This window comes from Sycon ciliatum, chromosome 4 (assembly GCF_964019385.1).
Source record: "Sycon ciliatum chromosome 4, ocSycCili1.1, whole genome shotgun sequence".
Classification (NCBI taxonomy): domain Eukaryota; kingdom Metazoa; phylum Porifera; class Calcarea; order Leucosolenida; family Sycettidae; genus Sycon; species Sycon ciliatum.
In genome coordinates, this window is record NC_088646.1 from 33,471,419 (window position 1) to 33,493,294 (window position 21,876).

Consider the following 21,876-nt stretch of genomic DNA (forward strand, 5'->3'; position numbering starts at 1 on the left):
CTGGCTTCACTTCTGACGGGTAGTTGGTGTCGAGACATCTTTTCAGCGCCTTCGTTGAGCAGCCGTTGTAAGAATAGACCATTTTCCAACGGTTGTAAGTAGCCTTGTTCTTTGCTGCATTGGGGGGGGGGGGCTTTTGGGGTTTTACAGTGACGATAGCCAGAGTGCTACCAGCACCTTCATTTCTTCCGTTCTTGAAAAGTGTCAGGCGACCATAATTGCAGTGTTGAAGAAATTGATGAATGATTCACCAGTCACTACTCACTGGTCACCAGTGACTGTTTTTATCTCCACAAAAATTTGTTTGATGACTTCCCACCTTGACCATGCACCAGCGCGTTCTGGATAGCAGCTTTGGCGATGTACTAGTCTGCTCTCGGAACTCTATCCTGGCCTTGAATGAGTGGGAAAATAGGGCCACCCAACTGTTTACAAAATGCCAATGCATTGGGAATTTTTTTGAAGTATCCCCCAACGCGGTCAAGGGTATGGCTGAAACACGTAATGTCGAACATATTCGGGAATACATCCTGTAGATTTTTCATAGCCAGACCATTCACAGAGGCTCCATCTCGCATTGCTGCTACAACGTTGTGACGCTGTACGTGTAAGTCCTCAATGATGATGTCCATTAGCAGTCCACTCACGTCATTGCCGGACATTGACTTCTCAACGCACTTAAGGCTTGCCCAGCGTTGCACAATACGCAGATCATCAGTGACGTACCTGGTGACCAGGGCAAACTGCCTCTCCCAATCGAGTTGAGCCGTCGAATACAATAGCAATGCTCTTGCCGGCGATCTCTTCACGTATGTCTTTCTTAAACATGCCATGACCGATGGGAATACACTCCCTCATATGGGTATTGGCAGTCAAACGGAAACCATTCTCCTCCAGAAGATCCCTAAAGTCACGTTTGACTTTCTCGATGGGAATACCAGCCTGCAGCAGAACCTGAGTGACACGGAGCCGGTATAGACGAACATCTTCCGGAAAATTTTCCCCAACAGGATGGAATTGCTCGGCATATGACTTCAGGTGCTGAGATAATTGTTTCAACACCCGTGACCTTTGTTGCTAGCTTGTCCTTCACTTTTTGGCGCTTTTCTGACCGCACGTGTGAGGAGATAGAGGTTTTCTTCGTGCCTAGCTCTTCTCTGCAGGCAGAGCAGAACAATTTTCCGGCATCTACTACCAAACACTGCTCAGGAAACACTTCAATCGTCTTCTTTGGCGACACACTACGTACAAAACTTGATCCACTATGGTCATTCCGACCAGGACTGGAGCGCTTCGCCGCATTTCCCGGAGAGAAGTTGGAAGGAGAACTTCTTTTCCTCAACATCTCTGACATATTGGGGCTGCGAAACCGAGCCATAAACTCCACCTGCCGCTCGCCTGGCGATGGATCAGGAGCGGGAGTCTGATCATTCTTCGTCCTCGATTATAAGATCGGGTATGTTGGACGCCATTACGATATCCAAACTATAATACTGATAGCAAGAGTACATGACCCCCGGGTTGAGTAACCCCCGGGTTATGTACTCTTGCTGATAATGATACATGGCCTCAACAAGAGTTCATACTGTGACCTCCATGAGCTCTTATGAACTCTTGCTCGACAAAAACTTTCTCTCGGAGCAAAATCTGAGCAAAATTTCGAGTGAGCGCGGCATTGCCAAGCAGGATATCTGCGACGTGCGGGCAAAATTTTGCCGCAAAATATCGATGTTGGCCGAGCAAATTGGTCTGACACTAATCCCCAGCAATGAGTGGACATTGCCTTGTATGGCACAGTTGGCACTAGACTATTAGGTATCCCTAGCACTGAGGGAATATTGCCTTGTATGGCACTAGACTATTAGGCATCCCCAGCAATGAGTGGACATTGCCTTGTATGGCACTAGACTATTAGGTGTCCCCACCCTGAGTGGACATTGCCTTGTATGGGAAATTGTGCTTTAAAATGCAGAATCAAAAGACAGAAACAATGTTGTTCTGTGTTGTCGTGGCTAAGCTGGCTGAGCACTTACTGCGTGTCTGTGTGACCAGCGAGGCAACAACCAAGGAGCATACTTGCCATGTGCCAGGGGTTTTGGAGCGTGTCATGTGACAGGGAATGTGTCGTGTGACCTGGTGTGTGTGTGTGTGTGTGTGTGTGTGTGTGTGTGTGTGTGTGTGTGTGTGTGTGTGTGTGTGTGTGTGTGTGTGTGTGCTGCAGGTATGTTCAGCTGGTCGAGTCTGCTGACCAAGCTTGTTTCCAGCATCTGCATGATCACCATCATTCCCACGGTGCTGGACACGGCAATCCTCTACATATTACCCGGCCGCACCAGGTATCGTGATTCGGTGTATGAGGATCGTGAGGACAGCGAGACAGATGCAGACACAAAAGACAATGAGAAAGATCATGGACCATCGCAGAAGAAGCAGGACCAACGCGATCAGTCTACTGCCAACGCTCAGTCCAAAGACTCCAACATACCTCCAGAGGCCGTGGAAAGTATAGCTGGTTTGTCATCTGAGCAGCATAATGATGCTAGACCCCAGCCTCAACCACCGGGTGATGAGCCTTCAGACCAAACAGATGCCCTGACGCTGACGCAAACCGAGACCACTGTCTCAAACCGCCGTGTTTTTAATCTCCAAGACTCCAAACCAGAGGAGCAGTAGTAACAATCAACGTTCAATGTCACGAGTCACGACCATTCACACTTTCCTTGTGTGCACGCTACACGTCATCAACACGTTGTGCTCAGCTGTATGTGTGTGTGTGTGTGTGTGTGTGTGTGTGTGTGTGTGTGTGTGTGTGTGTGTGTGTGTGTGTGTATGTGTGTCTGTGTGTGTCTGTGTGTGTGTGCCAGCTGGCCACTGATCATTATCAGGTGTTACCCGTGTGGTTGAGTTTGAAATTTCTTCCATCTTGAAAATCTGCACTTTTTAAAGTTATTTTCTCTTTCTTCTAGTCTTCTAGCTTCAACGGCTTCATGTTTTTATTGTTCTTTATGGATCTCTTCGCTTCTCTAGGTTTTGTGGTTATACTTAGATTATGATTAGGGTAATTTTGTTTTGTAGACGACATAATTTCAATTTACCTTCTCTTGTTCAGTAGCATTCTCCCGATGTTTTATTTTGATGTGCTGTCTGTATGGCCTATTTCCAGAAATTACCCACCTTTTCTTTAAGATTTGATACTTTTTAGCCGGTGACAAGTTCAGTGCGATGTGTCACCATGATCATACCATGATCATACCATGATCATTTTCTTTTGGACTATAGAGTTAGGTTTACCAAGTCTGAAGAGAATGTTGAACAGTCGCTGCTTGAATGACGCCTGCACCATACCATAGTGGTAGAGCATCCGCTGGCCATATGCGAGGCTCCCTTGTTCCAGTCCTGGTGGTGACGGTCAGTTTTTGTTCTTCAGACCTTTCCCATTTCTGATTCCCTCGACCAAATGAATACTAAAGTTAATGGTTAACTCTGTAGGTGTGCGCTTTGAAGCAGCTAGCGATGCCATTGTGCAACATGTAGACTACAGTAGTGTGAACAACAGTAGTAGTCGAGTGCCTGCTTTGTTCTATTCACTAGTGGTGTTCACTATTCTGTGGTATTCACGTGTTGGTACTGATCGACTGGCAAAGGCGAGGGCTGTGTTGTGGACCCAAGATACTAGGGAGGTTTAGTCCCACGTAACGGATACGGGAACGTGGATGATACACGTAAATTTCATGCAATGGACCCACGTTCGTAATGTTGTTTTTACAACACGGAACAAGCAAAAGCATGAAACGATAGGCCCAAACTTGGTCAAAGACAAAGCTTCGAAGCTCATCGAATATTTTGATTTCGTGCTTCGGAAACTTCTTCAGCTGAGCACGCTCACAGTTTCACAATGCGCTCCCTTCTGATTTTCACCCACGTTCTGGCGGAACGTGGGTGATCCTCCATGCACGGTACGCGGTATGTCGTGAATCAGAAAACGGCTGTACGTGGGTCACTGAGTATCACGTGGTACACACACATAAAGTACACACGGATTACGTGGGATTAAACCTCCCTATTAGCAAGACTTATGTACTCTTGCTATTAGTAAGGCCACTGGCACTGGACTACAGTAGTAGAACACTCAGGTTACGGGAAGAATAGTCATCTCCAGTCAAAGGATGGAAGTTCGAATAGGAATGCAAAGGAATTCGAAAAGTGCATCCGAATGAAATGGAGTTCTGAAATAAATAGCTTAGTGAGATCCTAATGGTTATCATGCTAATTGAAGACTAAAAGGGGTCTTCAATCAGCCGACTGGAGCATCTAAATAAAAGTACATATCCAAGAGTCTGGGGGGGGGGGGGGTCTTCTAACTAATGAAAGCTCAATATAGAAGATGTGTACATGGCAATACTTATGTTCATATTATCATCAACAATAATAGCCTGAAGAGCTGACAGGACCACTACACTAAGAGCATCCAAACATAAATATGTACTTATCCTGTGGCTGTCAAGCAAGAGTACATAACCCCATGTACTCTTGTGCCAAAGTATAGGGTCTTATTCTTATAAAGGAAGAGGGTCTTATGCTTACAAATGAAGAAGTTCTTATGCTTACAAAGAGCTAATGCAGCTTACTACAGCTGTATAGCTATGAGTGTCATGAGGTGGCAGAGTTTTGCCAGAGTGAGGGATGTAGAACAACTACCGCACCGTGCTGTCCAAGCGACTGCACAGCTTGCCATGAAATCATGCATGCACGGTTCTTTCTTGAACAGCGTTTGACTTTGCATGGCACTGCACTGTCTGTACACATGACTGTTGTCAAGGTTACTCCAGCCCCTACATGTACATGTACATGCATCCTCAAGGGAATTGCACACCATGCCTAGCCTGCTAGCTGGTGGCAGTGTGCCCAGATTTGTTTCGTAGCCGTCATTGGACACTCTGACTGGCTGTCTGGACTGTCGTGCTGGCGGATCCTGTCCTGCTGTAGTCCCGATACAGTGTATACTCCGGTGACTGAGCCTCTGCCAGTGATAATGCATTCATGGTGATGGGCTGGAGCAATACTAGATCTTTTATCTACACCAAGGCTGGGCCTGGCACTGCTGCACGATTGGAGGTGTGTCTGTCGGTCAAGAGGATGATGATGCTGGATGTGGTGTGTATGGTTTGTGGCGGTGTAGGAAGGATACAGATTCTAATCACGGTAGGTAACAAGAGACCGGCCTGGTGGTGCCAGCAATGAATAGTGCAATATATAGTGGTTTGTGTGAGAGAAAGTCCGTCTACTACAGGCGGTCTTTCGTAGACGAGGGGCCGAACAGCTGCAACATTATTGTCTCATCGATAGTTTGCCGGGATAAGTTACTTGTAGGCTTGTGCCCGGTATGGCACTGTGGGTGTGTTGTAATTAATTATTATTTTCATGCTGTACTGGATTTTCCAGGAGGTTAAGTAGACAGCTGTTGCTCAGTTCTTTAAGTTAACCTAGAGTTGCTCCCGACAGATGAGTACGGAAGGGTGTTGTTGTCCCTCAGTCCAGCACAGCACAGCACTGTATGTAACAATCATTGCATTGATATACTGACTCACCTGCACTCTAGCTCCGGTGATTTGAAACCTGAGCCGTCGCCGTCGTCGTCATTAGCGTGCGATGGCTGGCGGCCAGTGGCCGACGGTGGCATCATGATTGTGATGTAATTGCACTGTCGTGTCAGTGGAAGTGCTCCTAACACAAGGCCGTCAAAATTACCAGCGGGTTGTCTGCTTGTTCGCCACGCCAAGCAGCCAAGCTGATGTTGAAAATAGGCTTATGTCCACCGCCTGCGCATACACATGATACAGACACTGCATGTGTAGAGATCATCCAGGTCAGCAATAGTGCACACAGTGATGTCTGCCTGAGGCTGTGTACAAAATTGCCTGTGTGGGTAATGTGAGTAACTGCATTGTGGATCAAGGCCAGAAACGGTTCATGTACTGCATGTAACTGTCATATCTGCTGTTCAACCTGGGTACCTGTCACTGCGGAGAGTTTTCCAGCGAAGAGCGCACGTAATACTAGTTTGTACTAAGTCTTGCTTACTCCATCTGTGACTACACTCCACTCTATATCTAAGACTAAGTCTAACACAGGTCTGTAGAACCAGTGCCTGGCAGTAGTACTACTACTAGTGGCAGTAGTGGCAGTACTGTCTGACCTGGCTACCCACTGGTACTGTACATTGTACATGATGACTGATGTAGCAGCTTGAATGTAGCGCCTTCCGATTTCGGTCTGGATTGTTCAGACTCAACACCACGTAGCTCTACGTCGCTCATTCAAATCTCATCCGAGATGTCAACCGTCCATCTGACCGTCACCCGGTTTCCCTTGTTCTCTGTGCGCCTCTCTCCATCGTGTCGGCAGCAAGCTGAGAAGTGTTCGTGTCAACATCGTGGGAACAGTGCCTTGGCTAACGACCGCAAAGTGGCAGAGTGGGGAGACCATTAGACGTTCACCTTACTGCGAACTGCACCGTGGCAGGTGACTTCGTACGAAACTGTCGGACAGTGCGTGGCGCGAAGCTTGAGCCACGGTCATGTTTACTTGAAGAGCTGCTGAAATGAAGCTAGTTGGTTCGTTGCGGGAAGATTTTGTCATCATCGTAAAGCGACAACCACTGTCTGTGTTTATGCACATGATGTGGTCGACTCGCTGCCAATCTGCCAAAGAGAGCAGTCGTATGAGAAGCAGCCAGTCATTGCCAGCCACAGTATCCGTGTCACAGGCCACGACAGGAGCTGCGTTGGCGGCGTGCAGAATTGAAATTAGATCCGGAGAGTTTTTAGTGAGCAGGTCATTGCACTGACCATATCATCGCCATGCCTGGCGCGTTCACTACTCTATCTGAGGAGTGAGTAACGTCGGGAAGGACCGAAAACCGGCGGAGCACGGAGGACGCCAGACCAACCAAGATCTGCAAGCAGGAGGACATTACAACTGATTAGATAGGTCGTTCTCTGCTCGCTATCCTTCACAATAATAACACGTTTCCTGGACCGAAAAAGAACCGCTGCCTGCGACTGCGGCGTCGTTGGTTAGCCTGGAGGCACGTTGACGATGTCCACTTCGTCATCCACCCTGGAGTCCGCTTCACAGGTATGGTCGGTACAGCTCAGGTGATTCTGATCTGAAGTCGTTACCCCGCTGGCAATGTTGCTTTCTCTCACGTTTTTTTACGCATACCACCGGAACTTATTTTGGTCATGAATGACTTATTAGAGAAAAATCTTGACGGATCTTCAGAAGGTGGTTCTGGGGCGGTTATCACAGTCCGAATAGAACCATGCATTGCTAGAATCGCTTATCAGTCAATGTCACTCAAGAAGACTAAGTGCGTAGATGTACAGGCAGACAGACGCAGCTGATATGCGGACTGCTGCGCTACTGAAATTGTGGCTTTGAACCATGGTCCATGGTGGTGACTTTCAGGCCGCATTGTAGTGAATGTGTAACATGCCTCAGGGTGGGTACAATTGTAGTGAATGTGTAACATGCCTCAGGGAGGGTGGGTACAGTAAAGTTGCAGTGCTGCTTTGTTTGCAAATGCATGTGCTGGAAAGTATAGTATAATCGGACTAAGCGGAATAGAGAGGGAGGGGGAGGGGGGGGGGGACATGCCTTGTTGAATGCCATTGTGGCGATTTGTGGAGATACTAGGATGTGTGCAAATTACTGCCAGTCACTGAGCTACATAAAATGTGATCCACAGCTCTGGTTGAAAGAGGATGTTGCCTTGGTGGTATCGTTGGATGGAGCTGCTACAGGTCGTGTATACTCAAGAGTACATACGTGTAACGGCGGCCCCAAGTGTGCGCAACTCCTGCATACCCTGCATACCCTGCTGTCCCAACAGAATGTTTTAAGTTGACGTCATGTTTATTGTTGAAGTTATGAGGCAATGCTCCTCACACGAGTGCTTTGCAACGTTCGTGTGAACACATCGCATGTGTTTCCTTGAAAACAGTTATACACGATCCAATAGGGAGTTGTCCGGCGCCACAAGTCCAGGATACGTCTGGCGATACGTGTACAATGCGCACTGCATTATAAAAAATGGCGTCAACTTGAATTCTGTCGGGACAGTACCCATAGCGGAGTTGCACACTCTTTGGGGTGAGAAGATTCCAACGAACATTGATTTCGTTGGCGGCTACTCACCACTGACTGATTGGGAGAATATGTACAGTGATGCTGGGAGCACATCCGGTGCCCTGATCAGAGGGTGCTGTCTTCCAACCGTACGATATCAAAAATGGGCACGTGTTGTTCAACATTAGCGTTCTGTTCTCTGCTTTTCACAACTAATTGCTTTGCTATGCTGCTGCGGCTGCATGCTGTTGACAGGCACCGGCGACAGTGGACAATCGGAATTGCACGGATGTTGACTGGAACACCGTTTCAGCAGTGTCTCTCTCTGGCACTGGCGTCGGGCTGGTGATTGTAGTCACAGCTCTCCTGTTCCAGTTGATCTACAGGTATGGCCGGTGCTTATGCTCTACATGTGCTTACAGTGTTGTACGTACACAACGTGTTCTAGTTGCTCTGTTGTACGTCACGTGTTCTAGTTGCTCTGTTGCACCGTCACCCGTTTAGGTTTCCTCTTTAGTGCGCATTGTACTAAGGTGTACGTTATGCTCAAGTGAATACGCCGGTAGATAGATACACAGAGAGATAGCGAGACAGAGAGATAGAGAGAGGGGGGGGGGGGGGGAGAGACCTTATTATGATCCTCAATGTGGATGCTCAGCATGCTGCGTATCTTCTCATATGTTCCATGTATGCAGGCAACGATTCAATGTCAAGCCACTCCTGCTCAAGATCCAGTTTCACACGCTGATTACATGCGGTCTTGCTCTTGCACTCTACATCATCATCAACATTCCAAGAAGTGCGGGTTCTTTCCTATCAGCGGAGTCTTGCACTGGACTCGGCAGTGCCTTCTATTTCATCTTGCTCTCGTCGTTCTTCTGGATAGCAACTGAGCATGTGATCAACTTGGTCTGCGCTCGCCACATGAACACTGTCCGTCCGCTGGAGTTGAACGTTCTGGTCATAGCATGTGTCGTGAATTATGGTAAGCACTAAGAAGCAACATTAATATGTGTGTATGTGCACATGCGTGGACGCGTGAGAGAGAGAGAGAGAGAGAGAGAGAGAGAGAGAGAGAGTGTGTGTGTGTGTGTTTGTGTGTGTGCCACTAGGTTAAAATATACTTAGCTCTCCAGGTTTGCACCTGGGAATGGTGCAGCAAAGCAAAACTATGGCCTAATGCATCTCTCTTCCTAGCCTTTGCTCAGGCGACTGAGAGAACGCCTTATGAAAGGCGGCGGAGATACATTGCTAGGTGGAAACCTCTATTGGGAATTATCCCTCAATCTGCGAAATGGCTAACTGTTTTGACCTTTGTAGGGTGGGATCAGGGGAGCTCAGAGTGACCCGCCAAGCTGATTGCTATCAAGTCTAGTGAACAACAAAAAACAGGCTCAAGCATCAAAGTCAAAGTACTCTGACTTTAAGTAGCACGGCGAGCCTTGCACTGAGGCAAACGACTTTGACACACTGAGCCAGCAGGTTTGCTCGACAAAACAAGACCAGGGAGCATGACCTGCATTGTATCGCAACTGATTCACGGTTCACGGCAGCATGAGACCCGGTTATACTGAGTTTTCCCCATCGTGGGTATTCCACCAACCCCCTGAAGGATCCAGGCCCAGCAACTGATTGCCGGGCAACAATTCGAGTGCTTTAGTGCCTCAGACTTTACCTTCCAAAAGAATAGCGGGTCTGCATAGTGTTGTAGAGTGCAAGCAAACTATAGTGGAATTCACCTAGTACATTCTCTGATAAGACAGACACTTGCTTAGCATGGACATTGTCCTGGGCACGGGTGTATCAATACTGAAGTATGCTGGGATTAGCTAGTTGACTGGGTACCTTGGATACTAAGCACAATGTGCTGTTTCCCATGCGGAATACAGTCAACTTCGCTAATAACGACTGCGGATATAACGACAATTCGCGAATAACGACAGAATTCCCATGCCCAGAGCAAAGTCCCATCCAACTGTAATACATATAATGAGACTTCGGGTATAAGGACACTTCGCGAATAAGGACACTTTTCCGATGCCCTGCCGAGTGTCGTTATACGTGAAGTTGACTGTACACATCTTATTGGAGCTGCGCTGCATACGCCGCACAGTACATGCAGCTCTCTACCAGATCACTTCCATTGCCATACCGGGCAGTACAGTGATAAAGGGAGATGTGGAGAGTGATTGGGGCAGATGAGGTCAAGCACTGGATGAGACTGCATATCGCCCTGCGCACGGGTATGCCGGTGGCATGTGTGGACATGACTTGCGACTACACACCAGGAGAGCCGGAAGCAGTTTTTGATTGGTCTGGCTATACCACTCTAAATTTTTCATACATGTACTTTTGTATGATATGGCGGGTACACATGACCTCCTTAGCAACAAAGATGCATTGGTGGCCAAAACGTTGGTCCGGCGATGACCTGACCAATCAGACTGGTTCTGGCGGGCCTGCACAATGTGCACTATCGCATTATACTTTTTGCAGTACATACAAGTCACCAATCCCAAGGTGCACTGTAGCACAACAACATATCCATCAGGTCGTACTGACTTATAATATATTCCACTGTTAGTACATCGATGCAGTCACACCTTACCCTATCGTTAGCACTTGGACACTTCATCGTCTCCGGCTTCACACTCTCACCCCATAGGCGCAAAGTCATCACTTCACCGTGCCAGTACGTAGTACTAGTATCCACTCAGTACCTTGTTGGCAGGTTCACTGTCACTGTGTGCTTCTATGCGCCCATCACCAGCAGCATATCTTTCGCTGTTGCCTGCTCAGTTGCTCCCCTGCTCAGTCTCAGGAACAACCCGCTGTAGAAATGCTGGAGGAGAACATGGCTGTCAAAATGAAGCGCTGTATGTGCGTCACTGTGCCTGGTGTTAGCCGATAGATGTTCTTTTCTTTACAAACCTATTCTTTTTAAAAATTTGAGGGAGTTCAAACGGGGACAGTCTGAAGAAAACTTGACAGCCACGGGAAGGACACTGAGTAATCTGTAAGTGTTTGTGTCTTTGCACCCAGGTATTCCACTTCTCTTCATGTTCGTTCTCCATCTTGCGTCCAATGTATCCAAGAACCTGTATGGCTCATCATTGTCAGATCCGACTGGAATGGCTACGATCAACCGACAAATGTAAGCCACTTGACTGGAGAGTGTAGCCACATATTGCCAGTCATGGTGGTGCAAACACTGTGTGTGTGTGTGTGTGTGTGTGTGTGTGTGTGTGTGTGTGTGTGTGTGTGTGTGTATGTGTGTGTGTGTGTGTGTGTGTGTGTGTGTGTGTGTGTGGTTGGTACACTTGTGCCAGATAGTGTTGGGTCTGTTGCCAACAGTCTTGACTGCTTGAAGGCGTAATGTTGTACCTGCCACTTTTGTTGGTTTCATGGTTCATATACATTCTATTTCAAGTATACATACCTGTTAACCATGGACTGCTTCTGGCTAGATTAACTCTTGTGTAATCAATGGTGCTAGTGCAGCTTAGATCAGATCCACTCTGATTTAGCCACCCACACTAGTAGCAAGTATTACCTTCACTGTGGGCAGGGGTAACTGCGGTTGCAGATCCCGGGACGGATACCCTGACACTGAGTGCCGTCAATCCTTTTTCTGCACCTTGTCCTCACCCACTTACTGAGGTGTGGTGATCCCATAAGTGGGATCATTTCAAGTCCACCCTAGTTTGGGGATTTCAGGGGGCGTCGGCCGTTGGGCGGTTCAATAGCCAATTGAGTCATCTTTCCAAGATTCCTTTTGAGTCTCTCTCCCTTCTCCCGGGGAGACCCACGTGACCAGTTTTGGCAGTGAGCAAGTACAAGTATAAGTACAAGTGTGTGTGTGTGTGTGTGTGTGTGTGTGTGTGTGTGTGTGTGTGTGTGTGTGTGTGTGTGTGTGTGCGGGTGTGTGTGTGTGTGTGTGTGTGTGTGTGTGTGTGTGTGTGTGTGTACATATTGGCGTGTCCTTGTTTGTTGCTTATCCTGCTGGGTGATTTGTGTGTGTGTGTGTGTGTGTGTGTGTGTGTGTGTGTGTGTGTGTGTGTGTGTGTACATATTGGCGTGTCCTTGTTTGTTGCTTATCCTGCTGGGTGATTTGTGTGTGTGTGTGTGTGTGTGTGTGTGTGTACGTCTTTCTTCTCTTTCTCAGACTCTTCCTGACTTTTCTTTCATTCTCTTGGGTGGTTACCAACAGCCAGTGCATGCCGGAGTATGTGGTGTGATGTGTGTGTGCGGGGGAAAAAAAGAAGAAGAAAAAATGAAAAAGACCAAAAATAGGGATTCACTGGCCAGAAATTGTCACTCCAAATAGCTGTATGGTGTAGACCAGGCTGAATAGTGACGGTCAATTCTTCAGCCTTGCAAGCTGTTGAATGGTGTAATCCCAGCACAAGTTGCTATGGCTTCTGCCGAAGCATTGCTATCATCGCCTCCGGCGATGGGCGTCAAAGGTCAAGGTCAAGGTGTGTGTGTGTGTGTGTGTGTGTGTGTGTGTGTGTGTGTGTGTGTGTGTGTGTGTGTGTGTTGCAGTCCCTTATAAACTGACATGGAAACCCACTCCCAAGACTAGAGAAATGAGCTTCCATGACTTTTAAAAGAAACAGATTACCTTGGCTTCACATTAGGACAAAATCTGGCTTCTCGATAGGCTCAAAGAGCGCTCCAAATCCAAGGACGATTCGAACAGTAATTAGGCTTTTGTCATACTCCAGTCAAAGCACGTGAGTTGGTGTTCGCCAACGGGTTTGTTTTACCCCGGGTGAGGCTAGGAACATGCCCAATGTGCATGGAGCATATGTAGTAAACCAAGATATTTGTTTTATGGTTGTTCACACCTGCAGCTGTTGGATACAGAACGAGACAGCGATGATTGTTATGATGCTGTGTCCTGCGGCCCTGTTGACATTGCTTGCCACTGTCACTGGACTCCGAGCGTACGTGCTGTGCGTGCGGTCCGAGTGCACTCAACTCTTCCACCTGCCCGTCGGCCGTGTGGCTATACCACTGGCATACCTCATGACCTGGCTAGCTGCAGGCCTGGCTAACGGCTCGCTGCAAGTCTCGACCAAGTGCCAGTCTTCACTGGGCTTCACCATCGCATTCTGTGTTCTCGTCATCGGCACTGGCTTTGCACTGCTGCGTTACTACCAGCATGCGTCTAGCGCCCTCAGCAAGCTGAAGGAGCATGAGCAGCTGGCGGCCAACTCCTTGATATTCATCAAGCAACGGCCAATAGTCCTGGGTAGTGACGGTCTGTCTGTGGCAACGGATACAACTCACATGATCGTGTCAAGTGGCAGTAGCACCAACTCCTTGCAGCGGTGGTCATCTGCGAAGAAATCGAACCGAGCTAAAGGTAGCAAGCGGCAGGAAGCATCATTCGATGATGTTGTGATGTCCTTAGCCCCATTGCCATCCGCGTTCACTGTCATGCCTGGAGCCAGTAAGCCAGCGGAAAGCCCAGGCAGTAAACCCACTGGAGCGTCGTCGGACGGTCAGAGCAAGAAGAGAATGTCGCAGCTGGCGCTGCCGATGGAGAGGGCGGATGCCGACGGCATTGCTAGTGCAGATAGCAGTCCCGTCATAACATACCCGGCTGAGGAGATCTTGGAGAAGAGTCGCAGTGCTATAGAGTTGTCTAGAGGACTGCGACTCGATGACCCACTGGCCGAGAACAAAGCCATGCCCAACATTGCTCTGGTATTGAAGAAGGAAAAGGAGGCGCTACAGGATCAGGGAGCACCTATTCCTGAGATCGTCGACGACGTGGTGTTTGTTGAAAATGACTACGGGCAGCACAACAACTCTTTTGACGAACTGGAGTCGGACAGCGAGAGAATCACACGGCTAGCCCGCGGCACTAGGAAAGCAGGAGGAGAGGGTGCCGGCCAACTGAGTATGGGTGCTCGCAAGGACATCTACCCTGGTCCGGATGGCCAGAGCCAGACAACGCCAGACGAGCCACCAGCACTGTCCGTGCTTAGCTCGGACGGCACCACGACGGGGAGGGTTGTTCCTGACAATGGACAGCAGGTGCAGGAAGCACCCTCGCGCAAGAAGTCCTTCCAGCGCAAAGCCCCTCCAAAGCGACACACCATCGAACGACTGAGCATGCCACGCACGGAGAGCTGGCAGAGCTCGGACAGGGATAGCTCCGATCAAGACACCATGCCACGCACACGGTCTTTGCCGGGTCACAAGAGACAGCAGCCTTCGCAGCCAGCAAAGGCAGCAGCGGAGGCTGACAGTGCTGATGTTCGTCGCAAGAGAAGCGCCGCGGCACGCAAGGCAATACAAGGCGATGACATGCGCTCTGGAAGCCAAACTGGATATTTGAACGCACACATAGGTAGTTTGCCCGACATCAATGAACTTGGCATGGAAGAGCCCGTCGCTGCAGACAGGCCCATCAAGAGAAAGGAACGTCCATCGACATTTGCTGGCACACCAGTGGCCACTTCTTCTCTGAAGGCATCCAGCGAGCCGAGTCTGACGAACATGGAAAGTGGCCAGCCAGTACAGCGAAAAGGCCTCGTCTCCGGGAGGAAGAAGTCTTCACCTAAACAAGTGAGCCCGCTGGCCGCTCAGGATCCTCGTTACTGGTACCCACCTCAAGCTGCCGCCGGTTATGGCAGTCCATATGGTGCCTATCCTCCCTATGGTCAATACCCTCCGGGATACGGGCAGTCTCCCCCCGGATATGGGCAACCTTCCCCTGGGTACGGGCAGCCGCCCATGGGCTACGGACCACAGTCGTATGGTCAGCAGTATTACAACAGCCCGTATGGTGGACTGCCGTACGGATTTCAGGGGCAGCGTCAGCGATCACAGCGTGCCGCTTCAAACCAGCAGAGAGCATCGAAAAAGTCCAATGCATCAGTGCCCGACGAAGCGGGAAACGTGTACGCTGAAGTTGCGCACAATCCGAACAGGAAGGGCCACCAGGTGCACTTTCCGGATGCGAAGCAAACACACGCTGCAGTTGAAGCATGATAAGCATCATGACTTGAACTGGAGCCTACACATAAATGCATACTTGCACCTGACACACTACAGACAGTAGACCTTGACTTGAGCATGCTGCATATGCACCGTTGATTTCGTTTTTTTTTGCTTTTCAATCTACAGTTTTTGCACTGCATTGAAGTTGATAATAAATGTATGGAGTCGTCTTTTTGTTTGAGAAAAATGAATGCAACATGTAGTGCAGGGAGTCGTCAAATACCGACTCCCTGATGTGATAAGCTGCATTTCTCAATATTTTTCCTTAAACATTTCCCCGATCCATAGCCCAGCTCTGGCATTTTGAATGAGCAAGAAAACCAGTTGTGTGTGTGCGTGTGTGTGTGTGTGTGTGTGGTTGTGTGTGTGTGTGTGTGTGTGTGTGTGTGTGTGTGTGTGTGTGTGTGTGTGTGTGTGTGTGTGTGTGTGTGTGTGTGTGTGTACATGTGTCACGGTGTGTGTGTGTGTGTTTGTGTGTGTGTGTGTGTGTGTGTGTGTGCGTACGTGCGCGCGGGTGTATGTTTAGTTTCACTGATCATTGGGACAAGTGGCAAGGTTCGGTATGCTGCTATCCAGAAAAGGATCTGGGGAGGAATGCTGTGAATGAGCTTGAGTAGGCAGTATGAACCGACCCCGTACATAAAACAAACTTTAACTCTGCACCGAACCCGACCTGTTGCAAACATGTTTTTTTCGTGGCTTGCCAGTGACTTACAAGCACATTGTACATGTTGACATAATTGATCAGGTCATGATGACATCACGGATCAGGGATGGCAGCACTGACGGAGCAGACCAGGTGGATAAGACTGACGGTATCCTTCCCATGTTAATGCTGTAACAGCAGGTGTTCCCGCAGTGCCCCATATTACCCGATTGGCAATACCGATATTTTACTGTGTGTGTTGCATGGACATGGACATGTATGATGGCAATACATGGCATGTGCAAGTTCATTTCACTGTTTCATGGTAAATATGACTGTATACAATCATGTAGTTAAGTACATGAGCGGGCCCTGAGGACGTGTGAATAAGTTTGTACACGCGAGTGTAACGGGTGGTCTTAACTCTCAACTGTTGCACCCGTTCTCTTGATCAGCGCTGCTGTGACTGAACAAAAGTTACAAAACCCGCCGCGTCCTTCCTTGAGCACACCTGCCCATGCACAGACACACACACACACACACACACACACACACACACACACACACACACACACACACACACACACACACACACACACACACACACATCAGTGTCACATCATGAATCATTCCTGGGGCCAGGGTAAAAGCAAGCAAGGTACCTAGCTCACTGCCTAGCACCTGTATAATACTCACTCCTAGCCGCAAGCGTTTTCCTTGTACAGCATATGGTTGTAAGGGACCAAAGCATGATGAGTATTTCAATGGCATGAGCACATACCGTACATTTTCCAATTAGATTGCAACCTGTAGAACGGGTTTTGCCTTCTGCCAAGCTGTGGGTAGTTTCTCCTGTCCTGGGCCGGCCGTAGGCACATGGCATGATCCAGATCTTGTCAACAGAAAAACTCAAAACACAACGATGAGTTAGGCTGAATGACGTCATGCGGTTTGCCATGACAGGTTCTGTTCAGCTCCTGCACCTGTGACCTAGCTCGACCTGTCTAGTCCCAAGACTGGACTGGCTGCACGGCCTGCAGCTTGCTATGCGCGGGTGGAGCAGGCGAAGTCCCGAACTGCCGTCCTTTCCTGGACGAGATTCAACAACAAAAAGGTATCTTCTGACATGGCCTATTATGGTGCTGTTGTCATTGTTGGTCACCTGGTGTAGCGAAGGTTGTTGTCGTGGCCTGGCGACATTCTGTCGCAGTGACGCCTGGCGGCGAGTGAGCATGAGAGCCACAGAGAATACACAGCCTCCGACGACTCCGAGTCCCAGGCAGGGACTGAATCGATGGAGTGCTTGCATTGCAGAAGAATCACATAACGATAACAGACTTTCGAACACTAACAGACTCGGTGACAGCATCTTCGCTCACGTGTCGGCTGTTGACTGAGAGCGTTGTCCTCAACAGTTCAAGTCCAGATACAGAACACACCTGCGACGGGCCCCTCAGACGGGCACCAGCAACTCCATGGGTAGATCATTCTACACTTTTGACGTTTTGTACAAACTGCATGCAGTGTGCTGTTTGGCCAAGGCCAATATGCACCAGTTCGATAAACCGGTTCAACTATAACCTACTTCAACTGTCAAAACACAAGCATTCGAAGCGTCCACAGTCAGCAGATATCCGCACAGCTACTACTACTAGCGCCAGCTATGTGCCATGACGACATTTACCCTGTGACGGAAATAATGCTAGCAGTGGTGCTTGAAGTTGAAGTCATTGGTGCAGGTAAGAAACTACCAGTACAGTCGAGGTCTTCTTGTCTAGTCTGGGATTGCTTACGAGAAGTAGCATCGACTTGCCGAGCGACTCTCAAGACAACCCAGGCGGTGGCCTTTCTGTGATTTTAGAGCCGTGGCAGAACTCATTAGCATCGAGCAATCGACTACGGATTCGTCACTAGGAAGAGGAGCGTCGCACCTTTTCCTGATTTGAAGATCCGTTCGTCCATCTGCCTACTTCAACTTGGTGCAAGGCAAGCGATTCGCGGTTTCATTCAAGCGCCGTGTCCGCGACCTGGACTGGAACGATTCGGCCACACACTGGCTAGTGAAGGTGAGGATGCTGAGACAGACAGGGACCTGAGTGACACAGTGACTTTGGTGGCTCCTCACTGATTACGCTGCTACGCGAGCCCTGCCGAGTCTTCCTAGAGCTGTTTGGTCAGCTCGTCGCTCTCCGAGGCCAGTGGACGTGTCCGAAGCAACGTTCACGGATTCAGTCCCACCCGTGCCCCTACCCCGCTGGTCACATACTCCAGCGTGTTGTACAAAATAATATCATCCAGTGCATCCCACGGCCATTGAAAAATGAATGACGACAGGCCGAATAACGACAGGCCCCTGAGGAGGATTGACGAATCCACCCCACTTGTCAACCCAGCTGGTCCGCCCAAGGATTGGTTCTGGGCAACCTACTGGATTCTGTATGTCTTCGGCATCGTCTCTCTGCTGCCATGGTACACATTTCCTGTGGCCGATCAGTACTTTCGCCTGCAGCTCTACTCTGAAAAATACCTTGCTAAGCACATCGTCAACTACATCGCAATTGCATCCCAAGTGCCGGCAGCATTAATCCTATTCCTCAACACTTACATCATTGAAAAGGTTTCAGAGAAGACTCGCATCCTGGCCTCGCTGGCTGTCATCTTCCTCATGTTTGGCTTCAACGTTGTGTTGGCGTGGGTGGATGTAGACGATTGGCAGCTCACCTTCTTTATCCTCACAATCATTAGCGTTGTCATCATCAACTCGGCGTCGTGCATTTTCCAGGGTGGTGTCTTCGCGCTGGCCAGCAGATTTCCGATAGCGTACCGTCAGAGCGTGGTCAGTGGCCAGGGCTTCGGTGGTCTGCTCGCAGCCGGATCTAATGTTCTATCGCTGTTGGGTGCAGGTGGCGTGGGCCATTTGAACAAGACTGATCTGCAGAGGAGCGCAATTGCCTATTTCCTAACTTCGGTGATCATGACTTCTATCACGGCTGCCGGCTTTCTCACCCTGGAGAAGCTGGAGTTTGCAAACTACTTTCCCACACGAGTGTTACAGCGGCGACTGAGAAGGAAGTCGTGGAGGGCGTTCATGTCGGATATGCGTCGTATCCTGAAAAAGATGGGAGCCATGGCTCTGTCGACGTTCCTGGTGTTCTTGGTGAGTCTGAGTCTCTTTCCGGGATTGGTTGCAAGAATTCACTCAGTGCAGGAAGGCCCGTCCACGTGCAACTTGACTACGAACACCTCTACCGACGGCAATATGCCGTTCGAGGACGGCGATGTCACAAGCTATGAAAACGTGACGTTGGCTAGTGACATCGACAAGGCATGGGTCTGCTCCTACTTTCAGCCTATCACCTGCTTTCTGCTCTTTCAAATCATGAACTTCATTGGTCGCACTCTACCCGGCCGGGTGCGGTTCCCAAGCCATCGGTTCCTACTGGTTCCGATCATGGCACGGCTCACATTACCAGGTCTGTATGTTTTCTGCAAATACAGCGTCCACCATCGACCGATTTTCAACTCGGATATTGCTCCCATTGTTCTCGTGATAGTCCTAGGCTTTACCAACGGCTACTGCAATTCGCTGGCTTTCATGTACGCACCCACTCTGGTTGGTGATGATGATATGGAGACAGCCGGTGCCATCATGGCCGCGTCTGAAGGCATTTCATCTCTGCTCGGCGTTCTGTTCTGCCTGCTGCTGACGGACATCTACACTGGCGCGGTGCAGGACCGCATGCCCCTGATCATGAACTGATGTCGCGCAGCTTAGAGAACACGGCTGAGCTCAGCGGCTTCTTGCTATGCCACAAACTGCTTGACGGCTGGATTTCGCACTTTTACTGTAATTAATTTAAAATGATCTTGAAAACATCCCTGCCGATTTATTACGAGCATAACACCGGTCACTTCGTGTTATACATTCCTGAGTACCACAGCCTTTTGAGCACTATCAATAGGATAATTGTAATGTAAGCTAAAAAAATGTGTCTGGACCAAACGCCTTCATATGCATACTAAGGAATAATCAAGCAACTTCTCTTGTGGGCAATACGAAAACAATTTTTATAATGATTATTCTCCATAGTAAATCAGTAATTTACCTGTCTGGTACAGGGCATCTGTTGCAGAATAGTACATGTAGTGCGGATTAAACCTGCTTATCTTTTATTGCTGGAGTACTGGCTATGTTGCGTTTGCTTCAATTTCCGGTCTGCATCATGTTACGGCTGACATACAAAACTGTGTGCCTGGGTGTGAGGCTAGACCATGATTGTGACCACTGCCATATGCTACTGCTACCAGATGCCTTCCTTGCAAGTTTCACACATTTTGTTCACATCCATTCAATACAATCATAACAAGTCATAAATGGGGATCGCCTGATATCAGCCACCGCTACCTGGGCTACCTATGTTCTTTAGGTAGCAGCAATATTCGTCAAGTTGTCCTTCTCCCTGTGAAAGCCTACTTGTATATTATGCACCTTCTCGAAGTATTCCAATGAGATCTTTAGGAACTTTCTATCTAGCTTGGGTCAAAATTCATGTAGTTAAAGTGTTCAAGATGGCAGACAGTAGTGTACTGGCTAAGTATACCATCTATTCTTAGGGTGTACCGGTATGTACATTCAGCTCAAGGTACTTTATACCATCCATGCGGCATGTACGCCTTTTGCCCAAAGTTAAATGAGAGCACGTGGAGAACGAGCCCTTCCAAAGATATTCCCGGTGATTTCTAGTCAAAAGTGTCCAAGTTGTCGCAAAACTACGCATTTGCTCCACACAATTCCTGAGCAAGGAGAAGCTCAGCATTCCTTAGCTTAGTATCAAGAGTACATAGTATGATTAAATGTACTCTTGTTAGTATGCCTACTCCAGATTCTACGGGTCCCATGGACCTAAAAACATGTACATTGTATTAATGTAAAGAGAAAAGGACTATAGTTATGACTAACTGTCCACCAAGGTAATGAGATAAGAGTCAGTCTCAGATAGTGCGACAACAAGGCACAAAACTGACAAGGATATTGAGACATTCGACGACCTGACACCTAGCTCCAGCACATCTATGAAGCGCAAACTTGGAAGGCTCAGGTGCGGAAAGTTCCAATGAGGGGAAGGGATGCGCCACGAAGATGTGCACGAGTTTTTCAAAACTAGTAACTTACGGCCTGGTCCTTTTCTCTTTACATAATTATTACTATGCCTAGTCTATGGGCTCAACATCCGAGTTTTTATTGTATTAATGTGTCAGCTATCACCTTTCTTCAACTCCATTGAGTTTTGGAAGAGTGTGTTGCTCGCTACATGGGAGCTCGCGGTTTTCCTGCCGACTTGAATTCTCACTTGACTGACTCACGACTGCCATCCAGAGCACACGAGAAGTCCATCGAACCGTCCACTCGACAAACCTGCAAGAAAGCACCACTCCCTGCAATACACCGTGAGTGTTTCGGGGAATTCACCCCTCATCAGTTGAGCTTGAGTAGGCTGAGGAAGATTGTGCCTGAAGAGCACCACTTATAATTATAGTGCTCTCCAGGCACAAACATCACCAGGGATACAAACTTACAGAGACGCTTCGTTTCCAGCCCGACAAACACGTCGTGAACACCAGATAGCAGCGCGAGTCAGTGTCGCTCATGGAGGTGCTGAACAAGCGCTGAGGACCGTTGGCCATTCACAACGTTGTTGCCTCCAAACCATCTAAATCGCGAGCCAGCGCTGGGGACAACAATGTGAAGACGAGGTTGGTGCGACTTCGGCGATAGTAGGGGAAGAATGTGTTGCTCCCTACATGGGAGCTCGCGGTTTTCATTGTTGTCCCCAGTCCCCATTGTTGTCCCCAGCGCGGGCTTGCGAATTAGATGGTTTGGAGGCAACAACGTTGTGAATGGCCAACGGTCCTCAGCGCTTGTTCAGTACCTCCATGAGCGACACTGACTCGCGCTGCTATCTGGTGTTCACGAGGTGATTGTCGGGCTGGAAACGAAGCGTCTCTGTAAGTTTGTATCCCTGGTGATGCTTGTGCCTGGAGAGCACTATATAAGTGGTGCTCTTCAGGCACAATCTTCCTCA

At 48.8% G+C, this 21,876-nt stretch overlaps 3 protein-coding genes across 3 annotated transcripts in view; all 3 read left to right on the forward strand.

The window, feature by feature from the left end:
- Positions 1 to 3,328, forward strand: part of LOC135815764 (P2X receptor E-like) — an 8,995-nt gene extending 5,667 nt beyond the window's left edge. The window contains exon 7 of the mRNA XM_065329103.1: positions 2,222 to 3,328. Within this exon, the coding sequence (XP_065185175.1) occupies positions 2,222 to 2,673 (452 nt within the window). The 3' untranslated portion in view covers positions 2,674 to 3,328. The remainder of the gene's footprint in view (positions 1 to 2,221) is intronic.
- A 3,348-nt stretch (positions 3,329 to 6,676) lies between these two features.
- LOC135815765 (uncharacterized) lies at positions 6,677 to 15,446 on the forward strand. Its single transcript, XM_065329104.1, has 5 exons — positions 6,677 to 7,137; positions 8,386 to 8,516; positions 8,826 to 9,115; positions 11,173 to 11,284; positions 12,987 to 15,446. The coding sequence occupies exons 1-5, from the start codon at positions 7,099 to 7,101 to the stop codon at positions 15,136 to 15,138; spliced, it is 2,724 nt and encodes a 907-aa protein (XP_065185176.1). The 5' UTR covers positions 6,677 to 7,098; the 3' UTR covers positions 15,139 to 15,446.
- A 1,959-nt stretch (positions 15,447 to 17,405) lies between these two features.
- Positions 17,406 to 20,051, forward strand: LOC135815766 (equilibrative nucleoside transporter 3-like). Its single transcript, XM_065329105.1, has one exon. It carries the CDS (start codon positions 18,114 to 18,116, stop codon positions 19,551 to 19,553), a length of 1,440 nt encoding a protein of 479 aa, XP_065185177.1. The 5' UTR covers positions 17,406 to 18,113; the 3' UTR covers positions 19,554 to 20,051.
- The last annotated feature ends 1,825 nt before the right edge of the window (positions 20,052 to 21,876 follow it).